At 38.4% G+C, this 20,167-nt stretch overlaps 1 protein-coding gene across 9 annotated transcripts in view; it reads right to left on the bottom strand.

Annotated features, from left to right (window-relative positions):
• Positions 1-20,167, bottom strand: part of FRMD4B (FERM domain containing 4B) — a 362,040-nt gene that overhangs the window by 101,308 nt on the left and 240,565 nt on the right. For all 9 annotated transcript variants that reach the window (XM_077128740.1, XM_077128741.1, XM_077128735.1 and 6 more), the window contains one exon: positions 18,612-18,696. In XM_077128740.1, the coding sequence (XP_076984855.1) occupies positions 18,612-18,696 (85 nt within the window). The remainder of the gene's footprint in view (positions 1-18,611; positions 18,697-20,167) is intronic.

The following is a 20,167-nucleotide window of genomic DNA, read 5'->3' as shown; positions in this document are numbered from 1 at the left end:
AAAGGACAAGAGCTTTAATTTTGTCCGAAACCTAAATTTTTCTATAGCACACAATCTAACTCAATCCGTCTGGATAGCTCATTTAAATCGCTCAAATATATGGAGCCCAGAATGGGAATGAGAGGTGTAATTCTGTAGCTTAATGCAATATCCACCTATATCCCAGACTATACTGGGCAGATAATTAAAAAGTACTGGCAAAATTCCTTGAGGGACAGGAGAAAAAATATGGAACTACTAAACATTCCTACCAGGGAAACACTGTATACTCAGACACTAGGGACTCCCAAGTTAATAGGCCAAGCCCTTGATCTTGAGGCTTACTCTCATGAAACTTATTCTTGTAGTAGAGAAGCTAAACCTACCTACAATTATGCCTAAGAGTTACTTCTAGAAACCTCTTTTGTTGTTCAGATGTGGCCTCTCTCTCTCTAAACCCAACTCTGCAAAGAGTATCATTACCCTCCCTCCCGCACAGGACATGATGTCCAGGCATATGAGTCTACCTGGCAAAGCGGGTCATGACTCCCAGGGATGAGCCCGGCCCTGGCAATGTGGGATTGACAATGCCTTCCTGACCAAAAGGGGGGAAAAGAAATGTAACAAAATAAGGAATCAGTGGCTAAGAGAGTTCAAATGGAGTTGAGAGGCTATTTTGGAGGCTACTCTTATGCAAGCTTCAGCTAGATAATGCTAATTAACATGGTTTGTCAAACCCCAACTAACATCATTCTTGTTAATCCTAAAGAACACCAAAATTTTATCTGAGATCCTACAAAAGTTGCATGTATTAAGCATACTTTTCAGAAACCTAAAACCTTCAGATGGTTTGTAGGCCAGATAAGTCCTGAAACCCAGAGGTACCACTCTCTCCAAGAACATCAACCAGTTCCATCCCGATGTCCCACATTATCAACACCTTTCCAATGTGAAAAGGTTAGAATGGGCATAACTCATATCCTTAAAGATTGGGAGAAGGAGAAGGAGAATTTATAATAGAGAAGATAGGAAAAATGAGTGTAACTGCTAAATCATTACATTGATACTTCTTTTCAGTCTCTGGTATCTTGTAGCAGCTAGAAGGAAAAACCTGAAATTGTGGAGCTGTAACTTGTACCAAACTCTGAAATCCATTTTATAACCACTTGTTACAATGTACTTTGAAATGTATTGCTTTTTTGTATATATGTTATATTTCACAATAAAAATGTTGACCAAAAAAAAAGTGATTTGCCTGAGTTAAAGCCAATCATTGGGCTCCCTGCATCATTTTGGTCAAATTGGGTCATTTTCAACCCAAGCTCCCTGGTTGCAGAGTCTGAGAACTCTCAAGCATTGCAACATACAGCCTCTTGGTAGGTAACAGGGGCCAGTCAAGATGTTAAGCAGAGGAGGTACTAAGCTTGTTGATTTTACTTTTTGAACCACTTCAACCCTGCCATACATTTACTCATTCTTTAATCATTCACTTATTCACTTAGTTGCCCATTCAATAACCTTTAACCTAACCTTTAATCTAGGTCCCAGAGATACAAGATAAAACCTGGTCCCTACTTTCAAGGCGAGTTTATATTTACTGAATCAAAAACAAGAATTTTCAAGGCTCTTTTGACCCCCTCCCCCACCTGCATCCTGATTCTTACAAGAGAAAATATAAATAAAGTATCTGGAGGAAAATTAGGTAAGCTGAGAACAAAGTACATAGCCAAGACATAAAAATTTTAAAAATCTAACAAAATATAAAATGTAGGCAGTAAGTGCTCTCAGCTAAGAAAAAATTACATGCGTGAAAGAAATAGGTCAGAACAATACAATGTATGTTCTAGCCTTGGGATTATGGGTCAATTTATTTTTTAATCCCTCACACTTTTCTAAATTTTCTATCATCAACAAGTATTACTTTTACAATCAGAAAAAAAAAATCTCAATTGTCTTTATAAGAAGACCTCTGCATTTCCAGGTAAAGCAATTAGGAATTTTTAACTTTCAGTCAGCTTTTCAGCGAGGAAGATGACTAAATGTTTTTCTACTGGAGGGGAAATGGTCAGCACATTTTTTTTTATCCTCTTGATACAGCTTTAAAGAGGTAAAGTCTAAGGAATACACTTTTTTTTGAATGCTGTATGGTGGAGTCACATTTCATTCTTTTTCTGTGTTAGTATCCTGTTATTGCAGCACCACTTGCTGAATTTTTGTTTGTTGTTTGCTTGTTAGGAATACACTATTTTTGCCTTTTTAAAAAAAATTTTATTTAAATGGACTCAAGCTTCCTTTTAAAAAAATTAGAAGAGCATTACTTGGAAAAAAGATCTCCCCATAATCTCTAAGAGACAATCATGATTTATATTATACTATACATATTTCTCTTTTTTCTTATGAATATCTTTTATATACATAAGTAAATGATAAAGTTAAAAAAAGTCATACTGTATTTACTGTTCTATAAATTTACTCTTTCAAAATTTGACATATTTTAAACAATTTCCTTGTCAGCTCCAGAGGGCTATTTCACCACTTTTTTTTCTTTGCATGGGCAGGCACCCGGTCTCCGGCATAGCAGGGAAAAACTTTGCCACTGAACCACCGTCACACTGCCCTATTTCACTCCTTTTAATGGCTGCACATTATCATATCAGATGAGTGACATGTAATTTATTTGATGAACCGCTGTTGAAATGTATTTAGGCATGTTTATCTTTTTACATTTCAATCAACTCTTCTATGGAATAGATTTCTTGAAGTTGATGGTTTGATGGGTGAAAAGATCTACTCTTAATTTTAACAGATATGGCCAAATCGTCCTTCAAAGCCACATGGACTTTTTTTTTTCATTGATACATATGATATATTCACATACCATCACACGGACTTTTAAGAGTGTTTCTCAAACTCCTTTTTTACACAAAAAAACTTACAATTATGTGACTGGTTTTGAGGTTTGGATCTAGGGTATAAGTGTGTGTGTGTTTGATTACAAAATCCTAATTCTGTTTATAAGATTTCTCATATTGCAGAGACAGGTAAATGTTCCAAAGTGTCTTTATGCTACTTTGCTCCTTATTACTTTAGGAGTAATAAGCAACATCAAGGAATTCTGAGTATGTTCAGCTTCTCCAGGGTCCCCGACATCTTTTAAAAAATATCAGGTCTTAGAACCCAACTCTGCAAGTAAAAGTATTACCCGCATCCCCCCTCCCCCCACCATATGGAACATGCCATCCAGGGGTGAAAGTCTCCCTGGCAACATGGGATATGACTCCCAGGGATGAGCCTGGCCCTGACACCATGGGATCGACAATGCCTTCCTAACCAGACAGGGGAAAAGAAGCGTAACTAATAAGGTATTAATCGCTGAGAGAGTTCAAATAGAATCAAGAGGCTACTCTGAAGGCTACTCCTATGCAAGCTTCAGTTAGACCTTGCTACCCATCACAGTTTGCCAAACCCCAACCAAAACCATTCCTGCCAATCCTAAAGAACACCTAGAGCTTTATATGAAAGTCTATAAATGTTCCATGTACTAGGGTTACTTTCCAGAAACCCACAACCCCCAGATGGGTTTCTAGACCAGATAAGTCCTGAAATGCAGAAGGCCCAGCCTCTCCAGAACATCAACTAGTTCCATCCACCTACCCCATATTATCGACAGCACCTTCCAACATGAAAAAGTTAGAACGGACATAGTCCAAATAACTCTAAAGAATGGGAGAAAGATGAAAGGAGATGGTGGAGTTATACAGAGAAGGCAGGGTTTAACAAGTGAATATGATTGTTGAATCATCATATTGATATTTCTTTAAGTCTTCAGTATCTTAGAGCAGCTAGAAGTAAAAATCTAAAATCGTGGAATTGTAACCCATGCCAAACTCTGAAATCTGTCCTACAACTAATTGTTGCTATGGGCTTTGAAAATTATTGCTTTTTTGTATAGATGTTATTTTTCACGAGAAAGAAATAAAAAGTTGATTGTGATGATGAATGCACAGTTATATGATAATACTGTGAACCACTGATTGTACACTTTGGATGATTACATGGTATATGACTATATAACATATATCAATAAAATTGCATTAAAATAAAAAATATATCAGGTCTTAGAGAGCATCATCGGCCACATGAAAACACTCAAGTCCTAGGGCAGGCCATAGGAACATAGTAAGTGCAAACTTGGCCCTTAATAGGTATGAATCATTTTTTTGTTGAATGAATGAATGACTGTATGAAAAAAGGCAAATATAGTGCTAACTAGAGCCAGATTGCCTGGGTCTGATCACTCCACTACTAATAAGCTATTTAACCTTGGCCAAATTATTAAATTTATTTATGCCTTCATTTCCTCATTCATTTAAGCAGTAACAAATAACAGTATTGGTTGTTGTGAAGGTTAAATGAGTGGTCCATGTAAAGCACTTAAAACTTAGTGCCTATTACTTGATAAGCACTCAGTGAAAGACAGCCACGGCCTCCTCTTCCTCCTCTCCCTCCTCTCTTCCTCCTCCTCGTTCTCCTCTTCCTCTTGCCCACTCTGCAGGTGGGAACCCATGGCTGTGCATGATTTCAACCAGCACCTCACAAACCCCACAAACTTTTTCCACATTTTCTGTTTTTCACTATGGTAATTTTATGCCCACCAAGAGAGACAAGGCTGTCAACACTTGTTTAATTTTCTAATCTTCAAATCGTTGATTTTAAAAAAGGAGGGGAGGGTGGACCACGGTGGCTCAGCAGGCAGAGTTCTCGCCTGCCATGCCAGCATGCCAGAGACCCGGGTTCGATTTCTGATGCCTGCCCATGCAAAGAAAAAAAAAAAACAAAAAAAGGAGGGAGGGTAGGTGTTGGCTGATTATTAGAATCACAGATAGAGTCAGGGAGAGAGCACTCCAAGAGTAATAATCTGGGGCAAACCTACAGTCCTGTTTCATGAGTTTGAGCTTTTCTAGTAGGCAATAGGCTGCTGGTCCAAAGGGGCCCAGAGCTGCATATTCTGGGGTTCTATTTCCAGTTTCGGCATTTCCACATCAGCCTCACTGGGCCCGGGTGGTTGTTTTGAGAAGGCAAGGTGTGCCCCTCTGTATTCTCATCAAGGAAGCCAAACAGGTTCAAGAACCCTCACCTGAACAACAACCTAAAAAACAGCTCACACGCTCCCTGGAAACACTCAACCTGTGTGGGCAATTCCGAGGTTTCTGGTAGGTTCTGTTCCAAAATGAGTGCTCTACTGCACTCTGAGACATCCTCTCAGCAGTGGTGCTCCATCCTCCAGACCACTCCACAGAAGCCACTTTGCCCCGAATGTTCTGAGGCACATTATAACCACTGTGGACTAAGAATGTCAGCGGGTACCCCAATGTTCAGAGTTCGGACAAGACGGAGCTTAAACTCAGGATGCCACGGCTATGCTTCCCCAGGTGCAGCAAGTAGACAGCCCATCCAAACCAAGGCGTAGTGGCTAGACTCACAGACACTGATCTCATACTGCCTGGGTGAGATCCTAGCTCCTCCACTTATCACCTGGGTGACCCTGGGGACATTACTTAACCCTGTACCTCAGTATCCCCAGCTGTAAAATGGGAAATAGTAATAGTCCCTGCCTAATAGGGTTAGTGTAACAACCAAATGAAATAGCATACACAGTAGACACCTAGCAAATTGTATGTATTCAATACATGTTAGTTGTTATGACTTGCTCATTCTCTAACCAGCAGGAACAATAGCTCCTCAGTTCTAAGTTATTGAAGATACTTTTATATCCCAGGAGCAGTGAGGGAAGAAGTCAAGACAAATGAGAGGCGCTTTTCATTCACTGTTATCATTGGCCAAGGACACATCTCCCATGTGTGACCTTAAGCAAACTGAACCTCTCTGTGCCTCAGTTTCTTTAACAGTAAAAGGAGGTCAGAAAAGAAGTTCCCTTCTTCATGGGCTCTAGTGAGGAGCAAATATAATTAAATGCATGCCATTTATCACAATGCCTGCACAAACTAAATAGATAGAGAAACTCTTTGGACGTTCCTTTCCTTCTCATTAGCTTCAGGGTAGAAATCAATTTCATACCTTTCTCAGTTCTCCTGTTCTTAAAGAAAACTCATAAAACTTTTTTCTTTTAACTGCTAGTAAAGAAGGGGAGGAGAACTAAAAAGGCTTCTTTCCAGGGTCTTGTCTCCGAACCGTGTTTCATATTCATATTTCTCAAAGTGAAGCCACTGGATATTGCACCTTCCCCCACGCCCCAATATTAGATCCATTAGGGGTGCTTATTCAACTTACAGCAAACCCAATGGGTCTTCAATTTAAGCATGCAAGAGAATCACCTCAGAACTTCTAAAGGCTGATTTCTGCCACGCCAGCCCCACCACAGCCATAATTCTGATTTTGTGGTCTGGAGAGGAGTCTTAAGTGTTTTGTTGTAAATCTGATAAAAGTAGTCAAAAGTCACATTCCAAGGAACACTGGCCTAATCTCACTACATCAGTTTGAACTTGGAAAAAGGGGACCCAGCAAGCACTGTTCCTAAGATCACACTTAGTACCACACAGAGGTAGCCCATGCCCGCAGGTCCTCCCTTAGAATTTCTTTTCCTGGTCTAGATCAAAGCACATTATGGGTTCTAATGTATTATCTCATTATTTAAATTATAGCACGTCATAGTAGGCAGAAAACAGAAATACCCAACTATTTTAATTAATATACAGGACAGGAATACTAAGCCAGTGTTTGTCAAAGCTATTACTAAGGGGGGGACTTCTGGGCGAAGATGGCAGCTTAACAATGTGTGCGTTTTAGTTCGTCCTCCAGAACAACTACTAAATAACCAGAAACAATACAGAACAGCTCCTGGGGGCACATCAGTGACCGGACACACAGTGTACCCCAATCTGGACCAGCTGGACGGGCTGCGAGCCCCCCAGAACTGTGAGTTCCTTAAGCCGTGGTGGTTGGTGCCCCTCCCCCACAGGCTGCTTCCCAGAGGGAAAGGAAAGAGCAGCAGGGGCTGAGCCCAACAAACACCAATTGTGGAATTAATTAACAAATTCTGACTACTAAATATAGGCCCCCAACTTAGGTGAAACTGGTCAAAGCAGAGGTCACTCATTTTTGCCCTGGCACCAAGGGGGCAGGGCTGACGGAAAAAGGAAAAAAAAAAAAAGAAGGAAACAGAGGTTTTTGTGGCTGTGTTTCTACAAAGGCTTGACTGCCTTTGGATACAGCAGCAGGGTTCCTCAGGCTGCAACTGCCCCAGGCATAGGCAGAAACAAGCTCATGTGAGGGCTTGTCTGGAACCTGTGCCTTCCCCAGGGGAGAGGTGAAGCCCAACTCAGGTGGAATCTCTCTTTCAAGGAATTCAGACACCAGGGCTTGGTAATTTGAAGTCATTAAAACCAGCCTACAACCTCTCCTCTGTCTCCACCATGCCCCCAGCCAAAGTTAAAGGTACCACATCATCTTATGCTGGTGGGACCTGCAGGCAGACAAGCACCACATACTGGGCAGGATAAGAAAAACAGAATCCAGAGACATCACTGGAAAGTCTTTCAACCTGCTGGGTCTCACCCTCGGGGGAAAACCGACTCAGGTGACTCTTTCCTCTTGGTAGGAGGCCAGTTTGGTCTGGGAAAATCTGGCTGCGGCCTATAATACCTAAGTAGACTCTCCTAAATGTGGGGGGCAAAAGGCACCATACAAGCAGGGCAAGAAACAAGAAAACAAGAACTGAAAAATTCTCTGTTAAACAAAACCTAAGCTAGAGGTCCAGATAAAGCTGAATTGAATGTCAACAAACAGATAGACAACAAATTCATCCAGCAAGAAAACCCTAGGTAAAAGAAGTACAAGTAATCTCCATAATAAACTAATCAAGGTAATTAAATGCCTAGACGCCAGCAAAAAATAACAAATCACACCAGGAAAATTGAAGATATGGCCCAGTCAAAGGAACAAACCAACAATTCAAATGAGATACAGGAGCTGAAACATTTAATTCAGAATATACGAACAGACATGGAAAACCTCATCAAAAATCAAATCAATGAATTGAAGGAGGCTATAAAGAAGGCAAGGAATGAACAAAAAGAAGAATTGAAAGTCTGAAAAAACAAATCACAGAACTTATGGGAATGAAAGGCACAGCAGAAGAGATGAAAAAAACAATGGAAACCTACAATGGTAGATTTCGAGAGGAAGAACTTAGGATTAATGAACTGGAGGATGGAACATCTGAAATCTGAAAAGAAAAATGGAAAATATGAGCAGGGATTCAGGGAATTAAAGGACTATATGAAGCACATGAATATACGTGTTGTGGGTGTCCCAGAAGGAAAAGAGAAGGGAAAAGGAAGAGAAAAACTAATGGAGGAAATTATCACTGAAAATTTCCCAACTCTTATGAAAGACTTAAAATTACAGATCCAAGAAGTGCAGTTTACCCCAAAGAGAATAGATCCAAATAGACGTACTCCAAGACATTTACTAATCACAAAGTCAGAGGTCAAAGAGAAAGAGAGAATCTTGAAAGCAGCAAGAGAAAAGCAATCCATCACATACAAGGGGAGCCCGATAAGACTATATGTAGATTTCTCAGCAGAAACCATGGAGGCAAGAAGACGGTGGGATGATATATTTAAATTATTAAAAGAGAAAAACTGCCAACCAAGAATTCTATAACCAGCAAAATTGTCCTTCAAAAATGAGGGAGAAATTAAAACATTTTCAGACAAAATATCACTGAGAGAATTTGTGACCAAGAGACCTGCTCTGTAAGAAATACTAAAGGGAGCACTAGAGACAGATACAAAAAGACGGAAGAGAGAGGTGTGTAGAAGAGTGTAGAAAGGAAGACTATGAGTAAAGGTACAAAGAAAGAAAATTAGATATGACAGATAAAATCCAAAAGGCAAAATGCTAGAAGAAAGTAATACATGTGCAGTAATAACACTAAATGTTAATGGATTAAACTCCCCAATCAAAAGACATAGACTAGCAGAATGGATTAAAAAACAAGACCAATCTACATGCTGTCTCTACTCAAAGGACATGAGAGCAAGGACACAAACGGACATTTGCACACCAATGTTTATAGCAGCATTATTTACAATTACCAAGAGATGGAAACAGCCAAAATGTTCATCAACAGACGGGTGGCTAAACAAACTGTGGCATATACATATGATGGAATATTATGCAGCTGCAAGACAGAATAAAGTTATGAAGTATGTAACAACATGGATGGACCTTAAGGACATTATGCTGAGTGTGATTAGCCAAAAACAAAAGTACAAATACTGTATGGTCTCACTGATATGAACAGACATTAGTGAATAAACATGGAGTATTTCGTTGGTAACAGAAACCATCAGGACATAGAGATAGGGTAAGATATTGGGTAACTGGAGCTGAAAGGATACAGATTGTACAACAGGACTGAATATAAAAACTCAGAAATGGACAGCACCAACACTACTTAACTGCAATACAATTATGTTAAAACACTGAGTGAAGCTGAATGTGAGAATGATAGAGGGAGGAGGGTTGGGGGCATAAATGAAATCACAAAGAAAGACGATAAAGACTGAGATGGTATAATCTAGGAATGCCTAGAGTGTATAAAGATAATGACTAAATGTACAAATTTAAAAATGTTTTTGCATGAGGAAGAACAAAGGAATGTCATTACTGCAGGGTGCTGAAAATGATGGTAATTAATACTTTAAAGTTTCAACTTATGTGTGAGACTAAATCCAAAAATGTCTATTTGGTACAAAATTTATATTTTGACTAGTGCATCTCCTAATATAACTTAGTAGACAGTTGGTTGAACAACATAAGTACATGGAACCTTGTGTAGGACATTAGATTTTATTGGTTTGTCCAGAGTGATGCCCCAATGAATCCCAGAGTGATTTGATCAGTGAGTGGAAAAGTATTTGCAAAGTCCCCTTTGGGGAATGGTGAGAACAGGGGAAAATTCAACCTCCCCAAGTTGAATTATTGATATTCTCACAAGCAGTGTGGACAACCAAAACTATAGGCTGAGCCCCCAGTCTTGGGTTTGTTCACATGAAACTTAACCCCACAAAGGATAGGTCAAGCCTACTTAAAATTAGGCCTAAGAGTCACCCCCAAGAAAACCTCTTTCATTGCTCAGATGTGGCCTCTCTCTCCAGCCAACACAACAAGCAAACTCACCACTCTCCCCCTATCTGCGTGGGGCATGGCTCCTGGGGGTGTGGACCTTCCTGGTAGCATGGGACAGAAATTCTAGAATGAGCTGAGACTTAGCATCAAGGGATTGAGTAAAACTCTAGAATGATCTGAGAACCAGCATCAAGGGATTGAGAAAACCTTCTTGACCAAAAGGGGGAAGAGTGAAATGAGACAAAGTGTCAATGGCTGTGAGATTCCAAACGGAGTCGAGAGGTTATCCTGGAGGTTATTCTTACGCATTAAGTAGATATCACCTTGTTATCCAAGATATAATGGAGAGGCTGGAGGGAACTGCCTGAAAATGTAGAGCTGTGTTACTAGTAGCCATGTTTCTTGAAGATGATTGAATAATGATATAGCTTTCACAATGTGACTGTGTGATTGTGAAATCCTTGTGTCTGATGCTCCTTTTATCTACCTTGTCAACAGACGAGTAGAACATATGGAATAAAAACAAATAATAGGGGGAACAAATGTTAAAATAAATTCAGTTTGAAATGCTAGTGATCAATGAAAGGAAGGGGTAAGGGGTATGGTATGTAAAATTCTTTTTTTCTTTTTCTGTTTTTGTTTTATTTTTCTGTTGTCTTTTTATTTCTTTTTCTGAATTGATGCAAATGTTCTAAGAAATGATCATGATGATGAATATGCAACTATGTGATAATATTGTGAATTACTGATTATATATGTAGAATGGAATGAGCTTATATTATGGATGGTTGCGTTTCTTTCTTGTAATTTTTTTTAATTAATAAAAAATAAAAAACTACACAGTTGGAAAAAAAAAACTATTACTAAGGTAAGTGTTTTTCTCAGAGAACAAAATTCATTTTAACTGATGTTTAAATTGGGATTTTAAATACCAGAAGAAAAATCAAGAAATCATCAGAGCCTCAAACAGTGTTGGCAGGTGGCAGACACCCAATACATTATTGCTGAGTAAATGTTTTACATGTACTGAGGTCAAGACATGGTTGAATTTGGCATATCTATCATTTGTTGACTTCATATCTGAAAGCCCAACAGAAGTAGTTTTTATAAGACCATTATTAGCCCTTATTTGATCCCTACGAGATTAGAGAAAAAGTCAATAAGTTTTATTATTCATTTATATTTTTAAAATATTAGACTGGATATGAAATTTTCTTTATGGACTCAATCTCCCTCATTCCTTGATGAAGATTGTAATTGGGGTTGACTACGGTATTGCTAAATGTTACTCAGTAATATACCCTGAAAATGATTTTTTTAAGCAATTTAGATGTTCAGTTGTTCAGTCAATGGAGACATTCTCATGTGCTTTAATCCTAGTCAAATTATACATGAGATGAGCCATTTTGTTTCTCCCTTGACTTTTTGGGAAACGAATGTTGCTTAGTAACAATATACATTTGTTTATTGGGCTTGTTAACTAGAATTCATTGAACGCTCCATTTATGCCAGGTCATGTGTGTGGGCAGCTGCTGGAAATACATGGTAAACAAAAGTGAAAAACCTTTATCCCCTTTTCACACTATTCATGACACTAAAACTCAGAAACGAGGGACACTATTTCCTTCAGCACATTTAAACATTACCAATGACTGACTCTCCATTCAGTTTGGCAATGATATTTACAAAACCATTGGGACGCATCCAGTGGTTCAAACGACATACTCATGCGCTGGATTTTGGGAATATGAACTCATTTACATATCTATGCAGCGCTCCTGCAACTACAGTAAACTAATTTATCGTATGCTATATTCCCGATTCACCAAGCATATAAAAAAAATACTACAGCTTTTGTCAGCATTTGCAAAGAACAGCTCTCTCTTCTTGCTTGTACGCTTTTGTGTTCAGTGAAAGGAAGGGACTGACATTTGAGAGAAACTGTCAGGTAGGGAAGAAGTGGAGGTGATTAGAGGTACTCAGCACTACACTGATAGGAAGAGTGTCTTGTGTCCAGTGAGGAAAAGAGCCCCATTCAACTCTCAGATTGAGCAGAGAGCCCTGAATTAAAAGCAGCTACCAATAATCAGTGACTCACTTTTAGCAATCAACAATCCACCTATGTGTTTTCTACAGCTGGAGAAATGTTCTCATAAAACTTGTTTACTTCTGTGGTTATGGTTCAGATGATATTCCTTATGTGGAATGTTCTCATATAATCATACCTCTTTTTTTTTAATTTATCTTTTTTTATCAAACCAAAACAACATACAGACATTCCATACATGGTGTACAATGGCTCACAATATCGTCACATAGTAGTATATTCATTACCATGATCATTTTTTAGAACATTTGCATCACTCCAGAAAAAAGAATTAAAAAGAAAAACTTATACATACCATACCCCTTACCCCTCCCTCTCATTGACAACTAGTATTTCCATCTGCTCAATATATTTTAACCTTTGTTCCCCCTATTTTTTTTTCTATACACCTTACCACTCCCTTTCATCATTCACTAGTATTTTCAATCTACTCAATTTATAATCATACATCTTAAGAAATTACTTGAAAGCTGTTTTACCAAATAGCTACCTGATCCTATAACATCTCTTGGGATTGTTTGTTACCAGCCATCTGCTTACTAGTTAGATAGGAACCATTCAACACTAGATTCCCACAATTGAATTTTTAAAAATATGCCAATAACAGCAATAGTGTCATAACTTTATATTTTGTAAAAGTTCCAAATTCTTTGACAAGCCGCAAAAGATTCCTATTCAAAAATGAGGTCCTGGGAACTGAATTTCATAAGGTGGAATAGCACTAAAAAGGAAAAAAAGAATACTACTTTTTCTTATTTCCTCAAAACCAACAGAATTTAGCATACAAACCTATATGAAAAACATCAAAAGTTCAAATTTGTATCCTAGTGTTCTTTGCATTAGCAACAGAGCAACCAACTAATCAAGGAGACTATTTCATTGGACCACAGCCAGCCAGGCAGTGAAAAATATCATAAGGGGTGATTGTATTTCTCCACAGAGGAGATGATGGCCAACAGTGGCTGGTTATGAAATGCTTTTCTGACTCATAAAATGCTGCCTTTGCTAAAAGGTATCTGCTCAGCAGTTAACCCCTGTCATTCTTAAGGAAACCACATCTTATCAAAGAGAGGTTGTAAGGAAATCTTGCATGCTAGGGACATTTTATTTTCCCCAAAGACTCTACCCTTTCACTTGAAACAAACTAAAAATATATATTATATATATTTGAATAGTTTTCAAAACACTGACCACTGAGCAATGAAGAACAGTGAATCCTGAGTGAAAGGAACCCTCTGATTGCTCCAACTAACTGCCATGAGGTTTCCAGGCTATAGCACTGGGAGAGGGGAAAACAGAACACAATGTACTCTTTGAATGAGCACGGTGTTCTCCCTGAATTGAGATGGTGCTGAGCTATAGGAGAGAACAAGATGGACACAATCTTCAGAACAGAGCAGCAGAAAGGAGAGGGCTACACAGGGACACAAGCTCAGAGATCTGTAGAGGGTTTCCTTTGAGATTCCAGATTACTAATCTTTGAATATGTGGGAGGAAACCACTCAAAGCTGGGAAAAAGCCACCTGAAATGATGAAGGTAAAAGTGCTTGTGCTCATATAGGCCTGGAAATTGTTCCGGTTTCCACCAGCTAACCTGGAAAAATTCAATTTATGGGACATTGAGCAGAGCACTAAGGAAGGTTTTGCTTCAATGGGGGAATAAATAGCTCCATAACTGGAACTTCTCTGGCCCTGCCTAACAAAACATTTCCAAATAATTATACTGCATCCCAGAACAAAACTCAAGAATATTTATAGCAATAAATAATCACGCAGCCTCCCAAAAGGTAAAATGAACAATATCTTGGATCCAATCAAAGATTACTAGACATGCAAAGAGGCAGGGAAACATGACCCATAATGAAGAAAAGAGTCAGTCAATCAAAATCACCCAGAATGGACAGATGTTAGAATATGCAGACAAGGATATTAAGACAATTACTATACCTGTATTTTATATGTTCAAAAAGTTAAGTAATCATATTCAAGATATAAAACAAACAAACAAAACTCTTAGAGATAAAAACTCCAATACCCTGGAAGGGATTAATGGCAGAATAGATTGTAGAAGAAAATACTAGTGAATTTGAACACATAGCAATGAAAACTATTGTAAATAAAACACAGAAAAAATAATTAAGAAAAATAAATTGAGGGCAGGCCATGGCGGCTCGGTGGCAGAATTCTCGCCTGCCATGCCAGCGACCAGGTTTGATTTCTCATGCCTGTCCATGCAAAAGGAAAGAAAGAAAAATAATAAATTGATCTGTGGGACAGCTTCAAATAGCCTGATAAATGGGTAATTGCTGTCTGCAAAGAAGCAGCTTGGGTGGTTGAAGACATAATGGCTGAATTTTACAAATTTGATGAAAACTATGAATCCAGAAATCCAAGCTGCTTAACAGACCTCAGTCACAAGAAACATGAAAAAAGCTATCAAGACATCTTAATCAAATTGCTTAAAACAGTGATAAAGAGAAAATCTTAAAAGCATCCAGAGAAAAAAGATACATAAAATATAGAAGTATAAAGATAACAATGACAGCAGATTTCTCACCAGAAACAATGAAAGCAAAAAAGACAGTGAAGTAATATCATTAAAGTATTGGGGAGGGGGGAAGAAATAGCCACCCTAAAATTATATATACCTGGCGAAATATCTTTCAAAAACAAATGCAAAATAAAGAAATTTTCAGGTACAAGCTAAAAAAATTAATCACCAGTCAACCCATGCTACAAGAAATACTAAAGGATGTCCTTCAAACAGAATGAAAATGATATCAGATAGAAACATAGATCTACATAAACAAAGACCTATAGAAATGGTAACTACATGGATAAACACTTAAGATTTAAAATACAATTGTTTAAACAAAAAGAATAACAATGTCATATGCACTCATAACATGTAAAAGTAAAATGTATGACACCAAAGGCATAAAGGCTGTGTGGGGAGAATTGGACGTATACTATCGTAAGATTCTTAAATTACATGTGAAGTCATCTCACATCACTTGAAGTAGACTTGATAAGTTAAAGATAAATATTACAAACCCTAAAGCATACACTAAAATAAGAAAAAAAAAACAGTTACAGATAATAATCCAATAAAGTAGGTAAAAAGGAATCATAAAAGTAATACTCGATCCAAAAGTAGGTAGAAGAAAGGAACAAAAATATATGGGACAAATACAAAACAAACAGCAAGATGACACATCAGTGATCTCAGCATCCATCTTTAGAAAGTAGAATAAGGAGCGCAAATTAGACTAAAAAAAAAAAAAAGGAGAAGAAAGGACACGGATCACCGCACAAATCAATGAAGTAGAAGATTAAAAAAACAGAGAAAAATTAGTGAAACACTTTTTTTTGACGAGCTCAATAAAACTGAAGAATCAGGAAACAAAGGGCACCAATTAAAATATTGGGAATGAGAGATGTAACAGCACTACAGATTCTACATGTATTAAAAGGATAATAAGGAAATTTATGAATGAACAACTACGCCTATAAATCTGACAACTTTGATGAAAGAGAAAAATTCCTTGAAAGAAAAAAACTGAAATTCACTCAAGAAGATATAGATACCCTAAATAGCCCTATATCTATTAAAGATATTGAATTTGTGGTTAAAAACATCTTACAAAGGAAACCCCAGGTCCAGGTGGGCTCACTGGTGAATTCTACCAAATATCTAAAGAAGAATTAGTTGAGTCTGCACAAATTCTTCCAATAAAAAAATTGAAAGGGAGAGAATACTTCTCATTCCCCTGATGCCAAATCCAGATAAAATAACAAGAAAACTATAGACCAATGTCCCTAATAAACAAAAACGCAAAAACTACTAGAAGTAAAAAGTGAACTTAACATAAGGTTGCAGGATACAAGATTACCATCTTCTCATTTGTATTGTTTTTGATGAAAATTCTGCTGACACCCTTATATTTGTGTTTCTGTACACAGCATGTCTTCTTTTATTCCAGATGTTTTTAAAATTTTCTCTTTATCATTACCTTGACTAACTGATTAAGATGGGCCTTGATATACAGCTTTCTTCATGTTTCAGGTGATTGGCATTTGTTAATCATCTTGGATTTGTAGGTTTACAGTTATTCAACCATTATTTCTCCAACATTTCTCCCCCTCCTTCACAGAAGATCATTAGTCATTAGGCAAAAGCAAATTAAAACCACAATAAACTACCAATGCACATCTGTTAAAATGGCTACAATGAAACAGATTGACAAGGGTATGGAGGATCTGAAATTCTTAAAACACCACTGGTGAGAAAGTAAAACAGTGCAACCACTTTAGAAAACAATTTGGTGGTATCTTAACAAGTTAAACATATATCTACCATACAATCTGGTCATTCCACTCCAAGATATTTACCCAAGAGCGAAGAAAATTTATGTCCACACAAAGATTTGTACAAGAGAGTTCACAGAGGTACCAAACTGGTACTATCCAAATGTCCAACAACAAGAGAATGGATAAACATTTTGAGGTATATCCATACAGTTGGAATACTACTCAGCAATAAAAAGGAAAGGTGTATTGATACACCCAACATCTTGGATGTCTCTCAAAATAATTACGTTCACTGAAAGAAGCCAGATACCACCACCCCCCCCCCCCCAAAAAAAAGATTATGTACTGCATGGTTCCATGTATATAAAACTCTAGAAAAAAACAGACTAATGTATTATGGGAAAAAGCAAGGCTCAAGAGGCAGAGTCTCTAAAGCAAAAAATGTTTATTTGGTACAAAATTTATATTTCAACTAGTGTATTTCCTAATATAACTTATGTGGACAGATTAATTGAAAACCATAAGTAAACGGAACCTTGAGTAGGGCATGAGTTTTTGTAGGTTTGTCCAGAGTGATGCTCCAATAAATCCCAGAGTAATTTGAACAGTGAATAAAAAAATATTTGCAAAGTCCCCTTGGGGGAATGGTGAGAAAGGGGGAAAATTCAACTTCCCCAAGTGGAGAATTCTGATATTCTCATAAGCAGTGGGGACAATCAAAGTAGTAGGCTGAGTCCTCAATCTTGGGGTTTGTTCATATGAAACTTAACCCCACAAAGGATAGGTTAAGCCTACTTAAAATTAGGCCTAAGAGTCACCCCCAAGAGAACCTCTTTTGTTGCTCAGATGTGGCCTCTCTCTCTCAGCCAACACGACAAGCATACTCACTGCCTTCACCCTCTCTATGTGGGACATGACTCCCAGGGGTGTGGACCTTCCTGGCAACGTGGGACAGAAATCTTAGAATGGGTTGGGACTCAGCATCAAGGGACTGAGAAAACCTTCTCGACCGAAATGGGGAAGAGAGAAATGCGACAAAATAAAGTATCAAGGGCTGAGAGATTCCAAACAGAGTTGAGAAGTTATCCTGGAGGTTATTCTTATGCATAATATAGATATCACCTTTTTAGTTAAGGTGTAATGGAGAGCTGGAGGGAACTGCCTGAAAAATGTAGAGCTGTGTTGCAGTGGCCGTGTTTCTTGAAGATGATTGTATAATGATAAAGCTTTCGCAATGTGACTGTGTGATCGCAAAAACCTTGTGTCTGATGCTCTTTTTATCTACCTTATTGAACGATGAGTAAAACATATGGATTAAAAATAAATAAATAATAGAGAGAACAAATGTTAAAATAAATCTAGTAGATTGAAATGCTGGTGATTAGTGGGGGGGTATAGTATGTACAAATTTTTTTCTTTTTTCTTTTTATTTCTTTTTCTGGATTGATGCAAATGTTCTGAAAGGTGATCGTGGTGATGAATATACAACCATGTGATATTGTGAGTTATTGATTATACACCAAGAATGGAATGATCATATGGTAAAAACGTTCATGTTCATATGTTGTCATGTTTAAAAAAAAAAAAGAGGCAAATTCTGAACTCAAATAATAGTGAGTCTGAATTACAGTAAATGCATGGCATGTACTGTTTTTTTTTTCGTATGGGCAGGCTCTGGGAATCGAACTCAGGTCTCTGGTATGGCAGGCAAAAATTCATGCGCTATTTTTTTTTTTTAATTTGTTGCCTGACTTTTCTAAGGTTTGGGGCACAACCCTGATTGATTCATCTTTGTGTCTCTCCGGGTAATTCAACGTGGAGTATTAGCTGCATTTAAACTAAGGGCAATTGTGTGTGAGAACGTGATTCTTTGGCAGACAGATGCTTCCCCATTCAGAATTTGGGAAGAGCTGCCATCTTTTCAAGGGTAGGAATTATTAACAGAAAAGACTATGGCCTTTGTTTTCAGTTTGAAAATCAAAACACAGACAAGACTGTCTCTCCCTACAATTCCAGCTCCTCTGGTGTCATTCAATGAGCATAACAAATGGCATTTTACCTTGTGCACATAGGATTTTGCATTCAGGAAAAACAGCTCCACGGTGGTTTTATCCTTTAAAAACGATATGCTTTCGATGTAAAACCTGAAAAACAGTACAGAGGTTTATGTCTTCGGGTTTATTTCCTTCTCTCAACATGATTTAATTTCCTCTCAGTGTTCCCCAGAAATGGAGAGATCATTTTGAGGAACTAGATTTATAAAAAAGAAATACATATGTGCGGACACAGGCATGTGGCTACAATGTCTTATGAAAATGTTTTTGTCTGTCAGAAGATGAATTAAAGAGAAACCCCAAATGGCTTTCAATTGCAAACACTGATACAAGCTCTGGGTGCCCACAATACTGCAGACAGCTTCAAAAGAAAACCCAGGTGAGCTGTGCAAGTTGCAAGCAGAAATCTGCTGAATGAGTACTGTCATGATTGAAACCTGAGGCCTGCTGGTTGCTCAGTGGTTTTCAGGCTCCTTACAGGTCTGAAGACACCATGCCTACCTCTGTCCCCAAGACACCAGGCAAGTTTCATCGCACCCTCCCTCCTCTCTCATACTTCCAGGCACCAGGCTTTCCCTTGGCTGAAAGCCAAGCTCAGTCAGTAGTCCTCAATCTTGATCTTTTCTCATGCAAATCAGTGTATTCTGGGCCTTTCCCCCAGCTCTCCTGTCCTGGGCCTTACACGAAACCTTTGTTCAGCCTGTGACACCGCTAGCTGCAGTTCCCTCTCATTGGACACGCTGACAGTCCCACAGCTGTGGGGAGGTGGGGGTGGGGGGGAGGTGGGTGGGGGGAGGGCGCGCAGTCTAACATGATCCTGTAATAATGAAGTTGGTCTGTGAAGGCAAGTGCTGTCTGGAGGGTGAGTGGGCCAGTTGAGGTCCAGATGTGTTCCGTAAGTGCTAGAGCCTCGCTTAATGCATAATGTATGAAGAGGCAGAGTGCCCCAGCACAGCTCACAGCTCTCCTGGAAGAGAGAGAGCTTGTTCTGAAACTGGACTCAAGATAAATCAAGGCTAAAAGTGGCACTTTTTTAAAGGTGCGCCTATCCTTAGTTCTGCAAAAATCATGATGGGGCTTGTGCATTGCTCTTTTTAAAAAAATTTCCTTCATCCATGATGGAACATGTGATAAATAAAAATTCAGTTGGAAAAGTCAGTGGAAGGTTGCCTCACTGAGATGATAAAATTAGAAAAACTCTACCCCAACGTTGAATCATCAAGGAAGTTCCAGAAAGAACATAATAAATCCTTTATATTTTTACTTATAAGGGTTACTAACTGGGATTAATGAAGTTTAAGGGACGTTAGATTTGTGAGAAGAGAAAGTTAAGTACTAAGAGAAGAGAGGGTGGGCCACGGTGGCTCAGCAGGTAAGAATGCTTGCCTGCCATGTCCAAGAACCTGGGTTCGATTCCCAGTGCCTGCCCATGTGAAAAAAAAAAAAAGAGAAGAGAGCGATGTGAGGAGTTGGCCGAAAACATAGGCTTTGGAATCAGAAAGATTTAGAATATGGAGTCCCACCTTTATCATTTATTATCTGCCTGGCCTTGGGCAAGTTA

This window comes from Tamandua tetradactyla, chromosome 15, assembly GCF_023851605.1.
Source record: "Tamandua tetradactyla isolate mTamTet1 chromosome 15, mTamTet1.pri, whole genome shotgun sequence".
NCBI lineage: Eukaryota > Metazoa > Chordata > Mammalia > Pilosa > Myrmecophagidae > Tamandua > Tamandua tetradactyla.
Note: the sequence above shows the minus strand (reverse complement) of the source record. Positions and strands in the feature narration are given on the sequence as shown.